This window comes from Xenopus laevis, chromosome 7S (genome assembly GCF_017654675.1).
Source record: "Xenopus laevis strain J_2021 chromosome 7S, Xenopus_laevis_v10.1, whole genome shotgun sequence".
Taxonomy (NCBI): Eukaryota; Metazoa; Chordata; class Amphibia; order Anura; family Pipidae; genus Xenopus; species Xenopus laevis.
In genome coordinates, this window is record NC_054384.1 from 5,586,424 (window position 1) to 5,602,784 (window position 16,361).

General features: G+C 41.0%; 1 protein-coding gene across 1 annotated transcript in view; it reads right to left on the reverse strand.

The window, feature by feature from the left end:
- Positions 1–14,745: 14,745 nt before the first annotated feature.
- The window catches only part of pten.S (phosphatase and tensin homolog S homeolog), a 49,597-nt gene continuing 47,981 nt past the window's right edge, over positions 14,746–16,361 (reverse strand). Inside the window, 1 exon segment of the mRNA NM_001197276.1 lies at positions 14,746–15,273. Coding sequence (NP_001184205.1) covers positions 15,088–15,273 — 186 coding nt within the window. The 3' untranslated portion in view covers positions 14,746–15,087.

The window sequence follows — 16,361 nt, forward strand, 5'->3', positions numbered from 1 at the left end:
TAGGGGTCGCCTCAGGCCTAAATGTGGAAATAACAAAGGATATTATTTCATTTAGGTTTATAAAGCCTTAGCAAACCGACGCCCCTTCTAATGCTAGACTACAACTCCCAGAATCCCCTGCCAATTTAAGGCTGAATAATTCCAATCCCAATGTATGCCGTTTCTGTGACTAGTTAGAGGGTCTTTTTTTTTTTTTCCTTTTTCCGTCAGTCTTTGTGGCCTGTCCCGCCAGATGTGTTTAGATCAATAGGAGGGAGTTTATAACAGGATACAACTCCCTTGGGTGAGTAACAGTATTTCAAACCACAAAGACTAATGAGACTGCGAGAAAGACAAATAAAGCTGAAATGGGAACATTTTGCTGTTGGTGACCTGAGAAAGCCATCTGGTGACCTCCACGGAGGCTCAGTAACCAGACTCTGCGGTGACACCGGCCTCTCCACCAATCAGAGGCGGCTCTGCGTGTGTCGCTGGGAGTTGTTTGTACAGGGTCCTTTATATATTCAGGATGGAATAGTCCCTTAGCACAGGCAAATATATAAACTGAGCCAAGCCTGGGCCGATAGGGGAGCAGTGCCTTAGAGGGGGCCCTTTAGTCAGCTGACCTGAGTCATAGTGGGGTTTACTGGAGAGTGACTGGGGTCTGTCTGGGTATAGAGAATGGAAATAGGGGCAGAATGTATCCCGCCTAGAGACAGAATCCGAATCCTTTATTTACCTACTCCATGACTCCCTGCATCCCCTAACCATAGACTCGCTCCAGGAGAAACTTGGAAGTTTTGGAAATCAATTAGACAACTGGATGAGATGTGATCCAACCAGGGGCCATAAACGTGTCTAGATTGGCCAAATCCATCCCACAGGCCTCCAGTTGGGCAGCCCTCCTCTAGTCTGGATCTTCCTCGTCTGGGGAGAGGGACCACCATGTTGCCCATATACAGAGCACATTAGGGTTGACATTTTATTCCTTTCCAACTAAACTGGCTGAGCAGAGTCTGTGTGTGGGATCAGAATTATTAGACAGAGCTTCATTCTGCTTTGCCTTTATTAAAACTTGGAAAACCCTAAGAAAAGGGGGGTGCAGGGAGTCAGACTCCCCGTTACCCTGAGCCTTTCCACTATTTATGACCTGAAGGGGAAACAACAGACTTCCATTGGTGGATCTCAGGATTAATATGCACAGCCCTTCACATCATTCCCTTTATAAAGCAGTCGGCAATAAATCGGCTTCCCCCGTTTATACCCCCAATCCCATTATCCCATTTATTAGAGGCCGGAGCTTCACAATACAGCTGGAGCTTCTATAAATGACCAGCCAATCAGCTTCTCAAATAGCAAAGGCAACTTTCAATTGGTTCACCTTGTGTAGGAGGCATAAATCTCATTAGGCTCTTCAATGTCACCATCACCCGTCCCCACCCCTGACGTCTATTGGCAGTGGCTACTGAATTATCCTAATGGGCAATTCATCAAATTCCAGTAGATGCTGATGGGACCGTTCCCAGGGGCTGAGAATGAATTCTGCAGCACCAAACGGGTTACGGCAATGAACTCAGTATCCCACTGTTACTATAGGCACCATCTCTCCCTACTATACCTGCTATCCCACAGTCACACTCCCTTCCCAGAGACTATTATCCACTGTTACTATAGGCACCATCTCTCCCTACTATACCTGCTATCCCACAGTCACACTCCCTTCCCAGAGACTATTATCCACTGTTACTATAGACACCATCTCTCCCTACTATACCTGCTATCCCACAGTCACACTCCCTTCCCAGAGACTATTATCCACTGTTACTATAGACACCATCTCTCCCTACTATACCTGCTATCCCACAGTCACACTCCTTCCCAGAGACTATTATCCACTGTTCCTATAGACACCATCTCTCCTACTATACCTGCTATCCCACAGTCACACTCCCTTCCCAGAGACTATTATCCACTGTTACTATAGGCACCATCTCTCACTACTATACCTGCTATCCCACAGTCACACTCCCTTCCCAGAGACTATTATCCCACTGTTACTATAGGCACCATCTCTCCCTACTATACCTGCTATCCCACAGTCACACTCCCTTCCCAGAGACTATTATCCCACTGTTACTATAGGCACCATCTCTTCCTACTATACCTGCTATCCCACAGTCACACTCCCTTCCCAGAGACTATTATCCCACTGTTACTATAGGCACCATCTCTCCCTACTATACCTGCTATCCCACAGTCACACTCCCTTCCCAGAGACTATTATCCACTGTTACTATAGACACATCTCTCCCTACTATCCAACAGTCACACTCCCTTCCCAGAGACTATTATCCACTGTTACTATAGGCACCATCTCTCCCTACTACACCTGCTATCCTACAGTCACACTCCCTTCCCAGAGACTATTATCCCACTGTTACTATAGACACATCTCTCCCTACTATACCTGCTATCCCACAGTCACACTCCCTTCCCAGAGACTATTATCCACTGTTACTATAGATACCATCTCTCCCTACTATACCTGCTATCCCACAGTCACACTCCCTTCCCAGAGACTATTATCCACTGTTACTATAGACACCATCTCTCCCTACTATACCTGCTACTTCCAACAGCGACAGTCCTTTCTTATAGATCAGGCTGTTTGGATAAAGCCTCTATAGGTCCGTAGTTAGAAGTCAGTAATACGCTGAGCTGGAGAGGACGGGGTATTTATAGGTACATTAGCTGTTCTTGCAGGGCATTATTATTATTATATATGAATCATACCTTGAGTTCATTGCAGTTCACCTCTCTGTAGATGCAGCGGGTGCAATGAGACAGACTATTGATGTTCAGGAGCGAGAGTGCTAAGGCTGCAGTCCATTACATCACTGGCTATTTATAGGTTTGCAATTGGAAATATCCCTGTACAGCTGAATACTCTATAAAGTAACGTTCTAACTCAACAAGGCCATTATATAAATATAAATACTGTATATTTCAGGCATGCAGCATATATGGCAGTGGTGGGACCCAAAAGAAAACAGTCGCCAGTTTACTCCGCTGCCATAATTTACCGTATAGGAGATTGGGACTTTTGCACTAGGTGCAACATTAGATAGAAATTGTAGAAGGGGGAAGTGCATTATGGGTAAAACCATCACATTAGGTAGGGAACATTATCCCAATGTCCTCTCTCACAGCCTGGACTCAGCAACCTAAATTTATAAACCAAATAATCCCCCTCTGACATAAAGGGGAGGCTGAAATGTAACACAAAGTGCTGAGGGGCTTGTGGTCTGGTGGAACATCTGATGATGAACTTGTGTCTTCTACACCAAAGAACTTTGATCAGATTTGGTAACTTATCAGGTGAAACTGGGGGTTTGTGGTTTATCTGCCTTCGAGTGAGTGAGTGAGACACACGTCATGTCTTCTACTCAACTTGACTTTGTAATAACATAGTTTTATGGGATCTCTCTGTACAGACTATGAGCAAACTTAGGGACTGTTCCTGCTGAATTGTGCTTAGTACAGGGAATACCTATACTGCCATAGTTTTATGGGATCTCTCTGTACAGACTATGAGCAAACTTAGGGGACTGTTCCTGCTGAATTGTGCTTAGTACAGGGAATACCTATACTGCCATAGTTTTATGGGATCTCTCTGTACAGACTATGAGCAAACTTAGGGACTGTTCCTGCTGAATTGTGCTTAGTACAGAGGAATACCTATGCTGCCATAGATTTATGGATCTCTCTGTACAGACTATGAGCAAACTTAGTGGCTGTTCCTGCTGAATTGTGCTTAGTACAGGGGAGAATGTTGAACAGGCTATGAGCAAGATTAATAGGATACGATTCCCAAACCCGCCCACACGCTTAGTGACATGTTACCCGCCCAGTAAACATGTGGAACTGTGTAGGCCTAACCAGCCGGTGGAGTGTATGTGGGCAAGTTCATGCACTATTTGTACTAGTATTGTGCTTCCAGCTGAACACTAATGGCTGACACCTCCCCCACGATTGCTTATGAAAACAATTAAGTTTCTGACGTTACATTTGGGTAAATAGCAGGACGCTCATATCTTGATCATTCAGAATCATTTGTTTATTGTTTCTTCAGTCTTATTTGGCTTTCAAAGCTTATGGGACATTGTAAATTTGGACCACCAGGGAGAACTCTGGGGGCAAGAACACCCTTTTCCATCAGAAGCTGCTTCCCATTTGTTTAAATTGGAAACACAATGCTGACTCTTGCACATTAAATAAACCCAGTGCACAAAGATACACAAAGATACTAAGCACAATTCAGCAGGAACAGCCCCTACGTTTGCTCATAGTCTGTACAGAGAGATCCCATAAACTATGGCAGCATAGGTATTCCCTGTACTAAGCACAATTCAGCAGGAACAGTCCCCTAAGTTTGCTCATAGTCTGTACAGAGAGATCCCATAAAACTATGGCAGCATAGGTATCCCCTGTACTAAGCACAATTCAGCAGGAACTGTCCCTACGTTTGCTCATAGTCTACACAGAGAGATCCCATAAAACTATGGCAGCATAGGTATTCCCCTGTACTAAGCACAATTCAGCAGGAACAGCCCCTAAGTTTGCTCATAGTCTGTACAGAGAGATCCCATAAAACTATGGCAGTATAGGTATTCCTCTGTACTAAGCACAATTCAGCAGGAACAGTCCCTAAATTTGCTCATAGTCTGTACAGAGAGATCCCATAAAACTATGGCAGTATAGGTATTCCTCTGTACTAAGCACAATTCAGCAGGAACAGTCCCTAAATTTGCTCATAGTCTGTACAGAGAGATCCCATAAAACTATGGCAGTATAGGTATTCCTCTGTACTAAGCACAATTCAGCAGGAACAGTCCCTAAATTTGCTCATAGTCTGTACAGAGAGATCCCATAAAACTATGGCAGCATAGGTATTCCCTGTACTAAGCACAATTCAGCAGGAACAGTCCCTAAGTTTGTTCATAGTCTGTACAGAGAGATCCCATAAAACTATGGCAGCATAGGTATTCCCTGTACTAAGCACAATTCAGCAGGAACAGTCCCCTAAGTTTGCTCATAGTCTGTACAGAGAGATCCCATAAAACTATGGCAGCATAGGTATTCCCCTGTACTAAGCACAATTCAGCAGGAACAGTCCCCTACATTTCCTCATAGTCTGTACAGGGAACTTTTAAACAACCGTTTAAGCTGGCTACATTACACCAGGCCAAGTCCAACATTCACCTCAAAACTTGTTCTGGTCTGTGTTGGCAGGACAGTTGGGAGATATGATTACTAGAGGCAGCTTGTAGGATGGATACAGCATTTGCACTGGGCCCAGCATAGCTGATATAGTCTATTATAATGTTATAATAACACCTGGAAAACACTGAGGCTCATTGGTTAGTTTCATTGGAAGGCTCGGGTCCTCCTAAACCTCATTCCCACTTGGGGTATCTGCAAGAAACTATTATGTTCTCCCTGTGAATTTGTGGGTTTTCACTCCAAAAACAGCTATGGCCCTGATAAAATCTTTGTCAAGTGCTGCCTCACTGCAGGCAATTCATATCCGAAACGTCCAAGATGTCCGAGCCCCATAATGTAAAATCTGTAAGAAATACGGTAAATCCAACAGAAGTCCTCCCCTATTATTAATACTCATTGGCGCTATATAGGAATGGAGGCAGAACCAGATCAATTCGCATCCTTGGGAATATCGGCTCCAGGCTCATCCATTTACCAATCAACGTAACCACTTTGGGGAATCTCTTTTTTATAACAAATGTTTAAGTACAGCTCTCATATTACATCGACCAAGAACTAATGACTGGCCGACTTCTGATCAATCACATTGACTTGTTTCAAGCAAATTGCCGTCCTGAATAATTCATTTGACTTGGGTTTCCATGTGACCAGCTATGGAGCTCTCCAATCACGTAGATTGTAACCCAATACTGTACTTGTCTGTTAAAACTCACTTTACACCCAATCTTGACTAATATCCCATTACCAGTAATAATCTGATTATCTTCTCAAACCACCTGAACACCAGCAAGGGGGGGGGTTGGAGGATATTTTATATTTAGGAAATTCCGAAATGGAAGCAATTCATCAGCATCACCAGAATACGGCAGGATCTTTGTATTGCAGTCCCATGTCTGTAGGATGGACATCCCTCGGTAAATTATTTTTTACATTATCTTATACACTGTATAAAGATATTGCCCAATATTTACTGAATGTGATTATATGCGGGTTTGCCATTAGAAGATTTAAAGACCCTATAGCAAACCAAAATAAAGATCTTCCTCATCCACCAAACAGCAGAGATTATGCATTCAGGTAAGTAGTTTTCTCCTCCTACCCAGAATTCCTTGACTAGTCTGTGATGTTGCCAGCTGTGAAGCATGATGGGAAGCCATTTCCACCTCTCCAAATGGATTTCCACCACTCACACCAAAGCATAGCATTGCATATGGCGGTTAGTCTTGTGTTCTGCTCGGTCAGGCTTCCAATAGCTAGTTCTTATTCTGATGCTGCTTCCAGAGGGAGTTTGGAACTCAAAACTGTAGATGGATTGTCCGGTTATGTTCAGCAATATAGCAACGTAGCGTAAACAGATTCTAGTTCTGAACTGAACCGTCTAGACTTGCTAGCCAAAGGGAAGGCACAAGTGATAGCAAGCCATTGCTCAATCGATCAGTACCATGTCCGACACACAATTTGTAGCACTGGCTAAGGAACCGGTGTAACCACAATTGGTTTTTCCATGTGATGCGAGTCATCCGCCCCGATGAGAATGCGGTTATTTTGCCAATCATACCAGTCATCTCCATTATTGAGCAACAGACATGAAGAAAAATCAACAGCATTTTGGGTGGACTGGCTTTTTCAATATATTTATTTTATTTTGTAATATACATATTTGTTTTTGCTTTTTCTTTGCTAGGACCACAACAAAAGAAAAACACTGGAAACTGGAGCAAAAGAACCTGGGACATCCCTCTGCATGTAAACATCATTTTGGACTATACATCCCCCCCTCCAATAAAACACCCACACAGTGACAAGGAGGAGACTTTAAAGGATAAGTAAACCTTTAAAATAAGTGAATGTAAAATTGATGAGGGGGTTATTCTAAGAACTTTTGCAATTTACATTCATTAATTATTTATTTTTAATTCCGAGATATTAAAGGATGCATGTACTGTTAATATGAATGAATTTTGTTACAACAGCGCCACCTGCTGGTCAGTTTCCCACCAGTCTGACCAGCAAGTAGTCAAGGAAGAAGTTGTCAGGAGAAAGAAAGAGACTGCTCTGATGTTCTTCTGCTTAGGAATAAAATTAGAAACCTTTCTCAAATCAAAGCAGAAGAACATCAGAGCAGCCTCTTCCTTTCTCCTGACAACTTCCTTGACTACTTGCTGGTCAGACTGGTGGGAAACTGACCAGCAGGTGGTGCTGTTGTAACAAAATTCATTCATATTAACAGTACATGTATCCCTTAATATCTTGGAATTATAAATAAATAAATAATGAATGTATATTGCAAAAGTGCTTAGAATAGTCCCCTCATCAATTTTACTTTCACTTATTTTAAAGGTTTACTTATCCTTTAATCAGTTTTTTTCTCTTTAAGTGGAGTTTTATAACACTAAGATAAAAGGGTTGTTAACACACATACAATAACAAATAGACAGGTGATGTGTATGAGGCATTATCCTGTACATGTAATCTGTTGAATATCCTCGGTGCATAGCATAACAGAGCCACTGCAGCACGGCACAAAATCGGTTTTTTAACGAAGAGGTTGACCCAGAATATAGGCTTTTTATTCGACCAATTAACATTAGAGCAGGGTAAAGAGGGGCAGGGCATTTAGCCCAACATCAGTTGTAGCCTATTAATAGTGCACAGTTTGACCCCTACTATTCTTGTGCATGACAAATTTCATATCACTTAAAAAAAATAAAAGGGAAAAATAAAGGAAACGAGGCACTTTGTGGCAACCACAGGCATTGTCAGACATATTGCACAAATTTCATTACAAATGAAACCTCCTCGGTGAATGGAAATGCACGAATCTGGGCAGAGCGCCGCCTACAAATGTTAAGTCATAGGTGAGCGCACTTCCGATTAAAGGAAAAGTGATTTGGATTCCTGCTACAGAAATGTGTCAGGGGGTGTGTGTAACAATCACCGTTGTGGCGTTAATAATGGGACGATCCCTACGGCACTAAAGAAGGACCTTTCGAATACTTAAAGGGATACTGTCATGGGAAAAAATTATTTTTTCAAAATGAACCAGTTAATAGTGCTGCTCTAGCAGAATTCTGCACTGAAATCCATTTCTCAAAAGAGCAAACAGATTTTCTTACATTCAATTTTGAAATCTGACATGGGGCTAGACATTTTGTCAATTTCCCAGCTGCCCCCAGTCATGTGACTTGTGCTCTGATAAACTTCAATCACTCTTTACTGCTGTACTGCAAGTTGGAGTGATATCACCCCCTCCCTTTTACCCCAGCAGCCAAACAAAAGAACAATGGGAAGGTAACCAGATAGCAGCTCCCTAACACAAGATAACAGCTGCCTGGAAGATCTAAGAACAGCACTAAATAGTAAAATCCAGGTCCCACTGAGACACATTCAGTTACATTGAGAAGGAAAACAGCAGCCTGCCAGAAAGCATTTCTCTCCTAAAGCACAAGTCACATGACTGGGGGCAGCTGGGAAATTGACAAAATGTCTAGCCCCATGTCAGATTTCAAAATTGAATATAAAAAAATCAGTTTGCTCTTTTGAGAAATGGATTCCAGTGCAGAATTCTACTGGAGTAGCTCTATTAACTGATGTGTTTTAGAAAAAACATGTTTTTCCATGACAGTATCCCTTTAACATTGCAAAATTCTGGTTCTTATGCAACAGTCGTGACTTTGGAGGCCCCGGAGCTCTACCAGAGCCAAAAGGCTGAATGAAACCCAGTCTATAAATAAGACGGATGAGGATGAGCGTATACGTTAGAGAGTTGAATCAACTCCCGTCAACATTATTCTTGCCAAAGTCTAAAAGGGATGGTAAGTGAAGCAAATAAAAAGCATATTATATGCAATACATATTCCATAAATATTTATATATATATATATATATATATATATATATATATATATATACGGTATTTTTTTTTTTCTGCCCACTTCTAACGACACCAGAACATTTTTTTTTGTAAGGCTTCTGAATTTCTTTGACTCCACTCAAGTAAATATTTCGGATGGGAAAAAAAAACATGAACAGTGCAAAACTCACTTGGCTTTAACGTTTGGGGAGCCTACATCTTTTGTGGGGGTAAAGTTTGGCAGGTGCAAATTAAAAGGTCATAGGGTTTGTTCCTATTTTGCTTTAATCTGACAAAGCTTTTGACAACTTTTATTACGGTAATGTCTAAATTTACACATCTAGCCCCCGCCCTCCAACTCCCGGCATCTCCTAAAAGCAGACGTAGAGCTGCACACGTTGAAGATTCTTCAAGTACAGAGACAACTGGAATCGAAACACTACAACTGTCAAGCAAAGACGACCCGATAGTGCAAGAATTCATTATTTTATTTTTTTTTTGGTATAAAAGGTGTTTGAATTTTAATGAAATTACACAAAGTACTTGAGAAATATCCCTCCCAATGGATTGATTGGTCAAAGCTCCACCAGCAGCCACTGATGGTTAAATTTGATAGAGGTGCCTCAATGATTGGTCATAGTGCAAGCTATCTGTGCCAAGGCTTCACTCCTGGCTAAAGGAGAGTAAAGCAGTAATCTCAAGACTACGGCCAAACTATTACCTCCCAGTATCGACCATTTGTGAGATTGTTGGGTTACTGCTGGAAAGTAAGTCAAAGGCCAGAGATGACTGCAGTAAGGCAACAAATGAGTGGAGCTATTTAATGTTATATTCTTTCAGACCAACTAACAAGCTACAGCATTAACAGTGTGCAGTTCGAGACAGCGCTGCCCTGACTACCAATCAGAAGACCTAATCGGAAGTAAGTCAACTTATAGCAACAGGCTGCAAATATTTGCTTTATCTTGATTACGCTCCTATAAGCACTTCCGGTCTGCAATTAGGGAGCTGGATGGCACAATCTCATGTTTGCACGATCACGGAGACAGTTCTAAACATTGTCCGACATTGTGGGACGTTGCAATTTAAAGCCAAAAACAGAATTAAAAAACAACTCAAGTAGGTCTCACCAAATGTCTCTTGGGTTGGAAAAATAACTATCCTTAAGAAACTGCACCTTAAATACGCAGTGCCCTCATGAGAGAGTATTTTCTATCATTCTTAAATACACTTCACAGAACCCAACTCTTCTTTCTGCAACTTTGTGATAAAGGATGTTTATGGCAACCCCCTCCTAAATCTAATTGTATGCATGTGTCTGTGTGTATATTGCCTGGGGGCCAGCAGACACGTTGTCCTCTGTAACATACAAGCAACTGTGGCTACATCTCAGGCGCATGCATGAATGGTGCTATGATGGTTCTCCGACGAGCTCTCAGATAAAATGATCATGTTTCCAAATTGTTCTCCCTATGTATTTTATTTAACATCCACCAAATGAATCAATTGGAGAGCAAAGTACATTGGAATCAGGCTCTATACAACCAGGATGGTGCATGATCAGACAGGCTGCTTAGATAAAGGACCATGAGTGGTCTAAAAATGTCACCCCAAGTGTTGCCAGCCAGATACAATGCAGAAAGAAGCCTTTCTAAAAAGGTCTAAAAAGGACCAAGGCATTTTTTGTCATTCTCCAATGGCAATATCAAGATGTCAATATTATCTCTATGCCACAGTTTTCATTTTTATTCCCTGGTATCTGCCCATGGCCAAGTGCCATAAGTGGCTATACATGTGTACGGTCACCTCTCTATTGCTCCTTCATACAGACCCCGGAACAGAAAGTGAAGACTGTGCCGACACTATACCCAACATGATGCATCAGCAGATTCAATTTTCAAACATTAGTGATCATCTGCGATGAGATTTGATCAGTCAAAACAGCCTCTCCAATTTTCATAATTGTCCCCAACGGGTCAGACAACATGGTTGAAATTGGCGTTCCAAAACGCGGGCATGCCTGGCTAGCTTTTACAGTCGGCTGATTCTCATCTGTGATGCAGCCTATCAAGCAAAATAGTTCATCAAAAACGGGGTTGTATGACCATCTTTAACGGACGGTTCGATGAACTCAAATGATTAGCCATATTCATGGTTTACCACATTCTATTGTTGTATTTGTTTGGGCCTTCTGTCTCAATAATCACTTATGTTCCAACAGAATCACAGCTTGCTGTTACAACTAAGAGTTGCGCATGCATGAATGGTGAACTAAGAGTTGTAACACAGGCCTGGACGGTGGGGCACTATTGTACACGCTGCTCAGCTCCGACATAGGCTACAACACATTTTGGATAAGATCCCTGTTTAAGTCCTTTGCTATAAGCCTCGAGACCTACTCACAGCTCGACCGATTGAAACGTTCTGCAACTACACAGCTCAATTGTGCGTGTTCATGCAAAGTAAAGAGCCACAAGCAATAAAGTATGAGGAATCACATGGTAACTCTTGCAAACTCTAATTCCTATTCCTTGGTGGAACATCCTCTCCCCCATGGATGACCTATCTACCGTGTTCTCGAAAATGCTCATCTCAAGGCTGACCGCTAAGGTGCAGAAGGAGAAATATGGCCACAATCAACGACTACGAGCAGAGCCTTAGCACCAATAAAATGGGTCTTCGTTCTTTATTTTTTTTTGTATAGTGTATCTTTATGGTAACAAAATAAGCAAAGAGCAGCATGTACTTCTAGATGCAACCTACCCTCGAATATCCAAATATATATTCAAATTTAATCGTCTTTAGTGACCATTTCTATGACTTGTACAGTCAACATTCTATAGTACGAACTTCCACATAGTCTGCTTGTAGGCAATGCTGGGATATGGACATTAGTCCCAGCTATGATCCTTGGCTGTGGATTAGAATTTTGACTATACCGAGCATGAGAGATGGGTAGCCTAAAGACAAGTGAATATACAAGACTGTGATAAGGCTGTTTTATTTGCCACCACTTCCAAGAATAAGTCGCCCTTCAGTCTAACAACAGAAGAGACCTCTACTATGGTGCCAATTCCTATACCAAATTCAATTGGCTGCTATGTCCTTAATCAGAGCTATTTAAGTTAAAATATACCCGAAGTAGAATTCCAGATTAGGGTGAAGTATTTGGCGAATGATCTAAAAGCCCCATTGGCCAAAAAAAAAAAAAAAACGTTTAGTTTATCGAGTTGCACGCAACTGCGGTCTGGGCGAGAAGTGAAAAATCTAGAGCTATAAATCGGCTTCAACTGTGAATAAACAAGAACACTGCCAGTTCAGATCTCTAATAGTTTAATAGCAATCATACCATATAGAATATTTGGGACATTTTATATAATTTTTTTTTTTTTTTTTCAAAATACACAACTTTTATATCTGTGCAGTGTTGGAAAAAAAAAAAGTTTTAAAGCAACACTGGCTCCTAAACCACGTGTATGTAAATTAAAAAAAAATATATATGTATATATATATAAAAAAAAAAAAAAACGACATTGTAGGTACTAAACATTATTCAAGTAAAATCCCTTAACAGTTAATGACATTAAAAGTGTGCAAAACTGCAAAACGCATTGTAATAGAATGTGTACGATTGAGGAAGAAAAAAAAAAAAAAAAAAAACACAAGTGGACCTGCTGACTTTTACCATATGCATCGTGCTGGCTTGCCTTTTTCTTTTTAAACCTATAAATGAAATCTATAGAATCACATTGAAATATCCTGTGCACCATTAAAAAAAACAGATGTTGAACGAAGAGAGCCAACAAAAATAAAGAGAGGTTGGGTCGGAAAGAGAAAAAAAAAAATTAAAGTAGAGATGTTTGCAGGCAGCACATAAAGCGTTCACAGCACATATGTTGCAAATCAATGCAGTAAGTAGGTTAAGGGATGTGTGCATTATCACTCAATTAAAGGGGAACTATCACGGAAATGTAATATTCGCTTCGGCATACTGAAATAAGAAACTTTCTAAATACAATCAATTAAATATTCTTCATTGAAATCTTAAATAATCAAGTTTATATTCACTATTCCTCTCTCAGCATCTGTTTCTCTTCATTCTGTCTTCATGCAGCAGTTGGGTGTCAGATTCATTGACAGTTAGATCCAATATATCTTATGGGGGGCTCCTTTTGCCTAGAAGATGTATTAGATCTCACTCTATTAAACTCACCAGACATTATGTCTCTCTACATGCAGGATTTGTGCAAAAGGCAGTTATTTTGTTACATTTTGTTTGTACTGGAATCAGTTATTTGAGTGAGCTCTAATACATCTGATAGGAAAGGAGCCCCCCTATAAGATATATTGGATCTAACTGTCAATTATTATCTGACACCCAACTGCTGCATGAAGAGAGAATGAAGAGAAACAGATGCTGAGAGGAATAGTGAAGATAAACTTGATTATTTCAGATTTCAATGAAGAATATTTAATTTATTGTACTTAGAAAGTTTCTTCTTTCAGTATAATGAAGCTTATATAAAATTTTCATTTTCCCCGATCGTTCCCCTTTAAAGCTCTCTCTGCACCCAGATGGTACAACCGGCCACGGTTACGTGGGAGATTGAACAGCCATTAAACTGAGAGGGAAAGCCAATCCTTTTTCATTTTCTTGAATGTGTCTCTGGGTGCCTTAAAAAAATCTCTCCGGACAAAGTCGTCGTTCTTGTGTTCCTGACTCTTTGCACTTTGAAGTTCCTGTACCTCAACGCAGAATCGCTTCCTATTAGCTGCCCTTTCTAGCACCATTATGCTTTAAAAAATATATATATATAAATGCACAAAAATGAAGCAGCGACAGGGCAATTCCTAATTATGTTCAGGATGAATTTCTCGTAGCATGCGAAGAAACAGGTGTGATTGGCTGAAGATGCCACGGGGTCAATGCAGCTGCAATTGCGTTACTAAGCACCATATAGCCCCCTCCCCCATATAACACATCGTTTTGTTTTCCGAAGTCGCCCAAAGTTTCCTCGTGAGACAACTTCGGGCGACTTCGGAAAATGAAGTGCCATTCTAGTCGGCGGGAAGGCAGTTCGGGGAGATTGTCGCCCCGAAGAAGAGGCGATTAGTTGCCGGGAGACAATCTCCCCGTGTGCCCTTACCCTTAGGCAACTTCGGAAAACAAATTGCCGTGAGTGCCATTCTACTGGCGATTTTTCATTCTAGCAGGCGAGAAAGTACTTTGGGGAGATTGTCACCGCGAAGAAGAGGCGATTAGTCGCCCGGCGACTAAATCTCCCCAAATCTGCTTCTGTGCCCTGAACTTCAGAAAACTAAGTGCCGCGAGTGCCACCCCATCGGCGATTTTTCATTCTAGCCAGCGGGAAGGCATTTCGGGGATATTGTCGCCCTGAAGAGGCGGCGATTAGTCACCGGGCAACTAAATCTCCCCGAATCTCGCCGTGTGCCCTGACCCTTACATCTCTCGGCAAAATGTTATCCTACTGCCTCACTACTACTTGCGGAGAGCCAGGGATTTCACAATGCACAGGATTCATTTTACGTTAGTGACACAACACAAAATAAAAGGCCAAGTATACAAATCTCCACTTTCAAAAAAAAAAACAAAAAAAAAAAACCTGGAATAAAATGGGAAAGTGCCATCTTTATTTAACCTAATTAAGATATATATATGTCGTTAGACTTGAAAAGGGAATATACATAACAATGCTACGTAACCTTTTCGTTTCGATTTTTCTCTTTTCGTTTGGACAGCAGGGCCGTTAACACCTCGCTGGCGGAATATTGGTCAAGGAATAGATCATGGCTCCTATCACTGGTGTCTGACAATGTCATTTAAAAAGCTCCTTTTTTTTCAGTTTATTCAAGTTTGCATTCATCTGTGGTTTTATTTCCCTCGATTTAAAAAAAAAAAAAAGAAAAAAATGGGGAAAGAAAAAAAAAAAAAACCACAACAAAAACCCCCTTCAGACTTTTGTAATTTGTGTGATCTGATCTTCATCAAAAGGTTCATTCTCTGGATCAGAGTCAGTGGTGTCGGAATATCGATAATGATCAGGTTCATTGTCACTAACATCCGGCGTTACAGAGGTTGAGCTGCTCGCTTCGGAGTTTGAAGATTCTTCTACGGTCTTGGTGAAAAATAGCTTCACCTGTGGTGGGATAGAGAGACATATATAAGAGTCAGGGTCTCGCATCCAAATGAAATATTAAAAAAAATAATATTAGAATAAAGTCAAGGCAAGTTTATAACCAGCCCAAAGCAAAAAAGATCAGCAATGTGGTTATGCCTCATCCAATTATAAGTTCCTGAGTTAGAGAGAATAGGTCCAAAATTATCCTTGTTAAAAGGAAAAAATGTTTTTTTTCTTTCAAAACACATCAGTTAATAGTGCTGCTCCAGCAGAATTCTGCACTGAAATCTAATTCTCAAAAGACCAGATTTTTTTATATTCAATTTTTAAATCTAACATGGGGCTAGACATATTGTCAGTTTCCCAGTTGCCCCCAGTCATGTTACTTGTGTCTGCACTTTAGGATGGAACTGCTTTCTGGCAGGCTGTGATTTCTCCAACTTAAAGGGATACTGTCATGGGAAAAAATGTTTTTTTTTTTTTTTTCAAAACGCATCACTTAATAGTGCTGCTCCAGCAGAATTCTGCACTGAAATCTAATTCTCAAAAGAGCAAACTTTTTTTTATATTCAATTTTTAAATCTAACATGGGGATAGACATATTGTCAGTTTCCCAGCTGCCCCCAGTCATGTGACTTGTGTTCTGATAAACTTCAGTCACTCTTTACTGCTGTACTGCAATTCAGAGTGATATCATCCCCCTCCCCCAGCAGCCTAACAGAACAATGGGAAGGTAACCAGATAGCAGCTCCCTAACACAAGATAACAGCTGCCTGGTAGATCTAAAAACAGCACTCAATAGTAAAAACCAAGTCCCACTGAGACTGATTCAGTTACATTAAGTAGGAGAAATAACATCCTGTCAGAAAGGAATTCCATCCTAAAGTGCAGGCACGTCACATGACTGAGGGCAGCTGGGAAACTGACAATATGTCCAGCCCCAGATTTCAAAATTGAATATAAAAAAAAAAAATCTGTTTGCTCTTTTGGAAAATAGATTTCAGTGCAGAATTCTGCTGGAGCAGCACTATTAACTGATGTGTTTTGAAAAAACAACATGTTTTCCCAGGACAGTATCCCTTTAAGATGGCCATACACAATAAGAT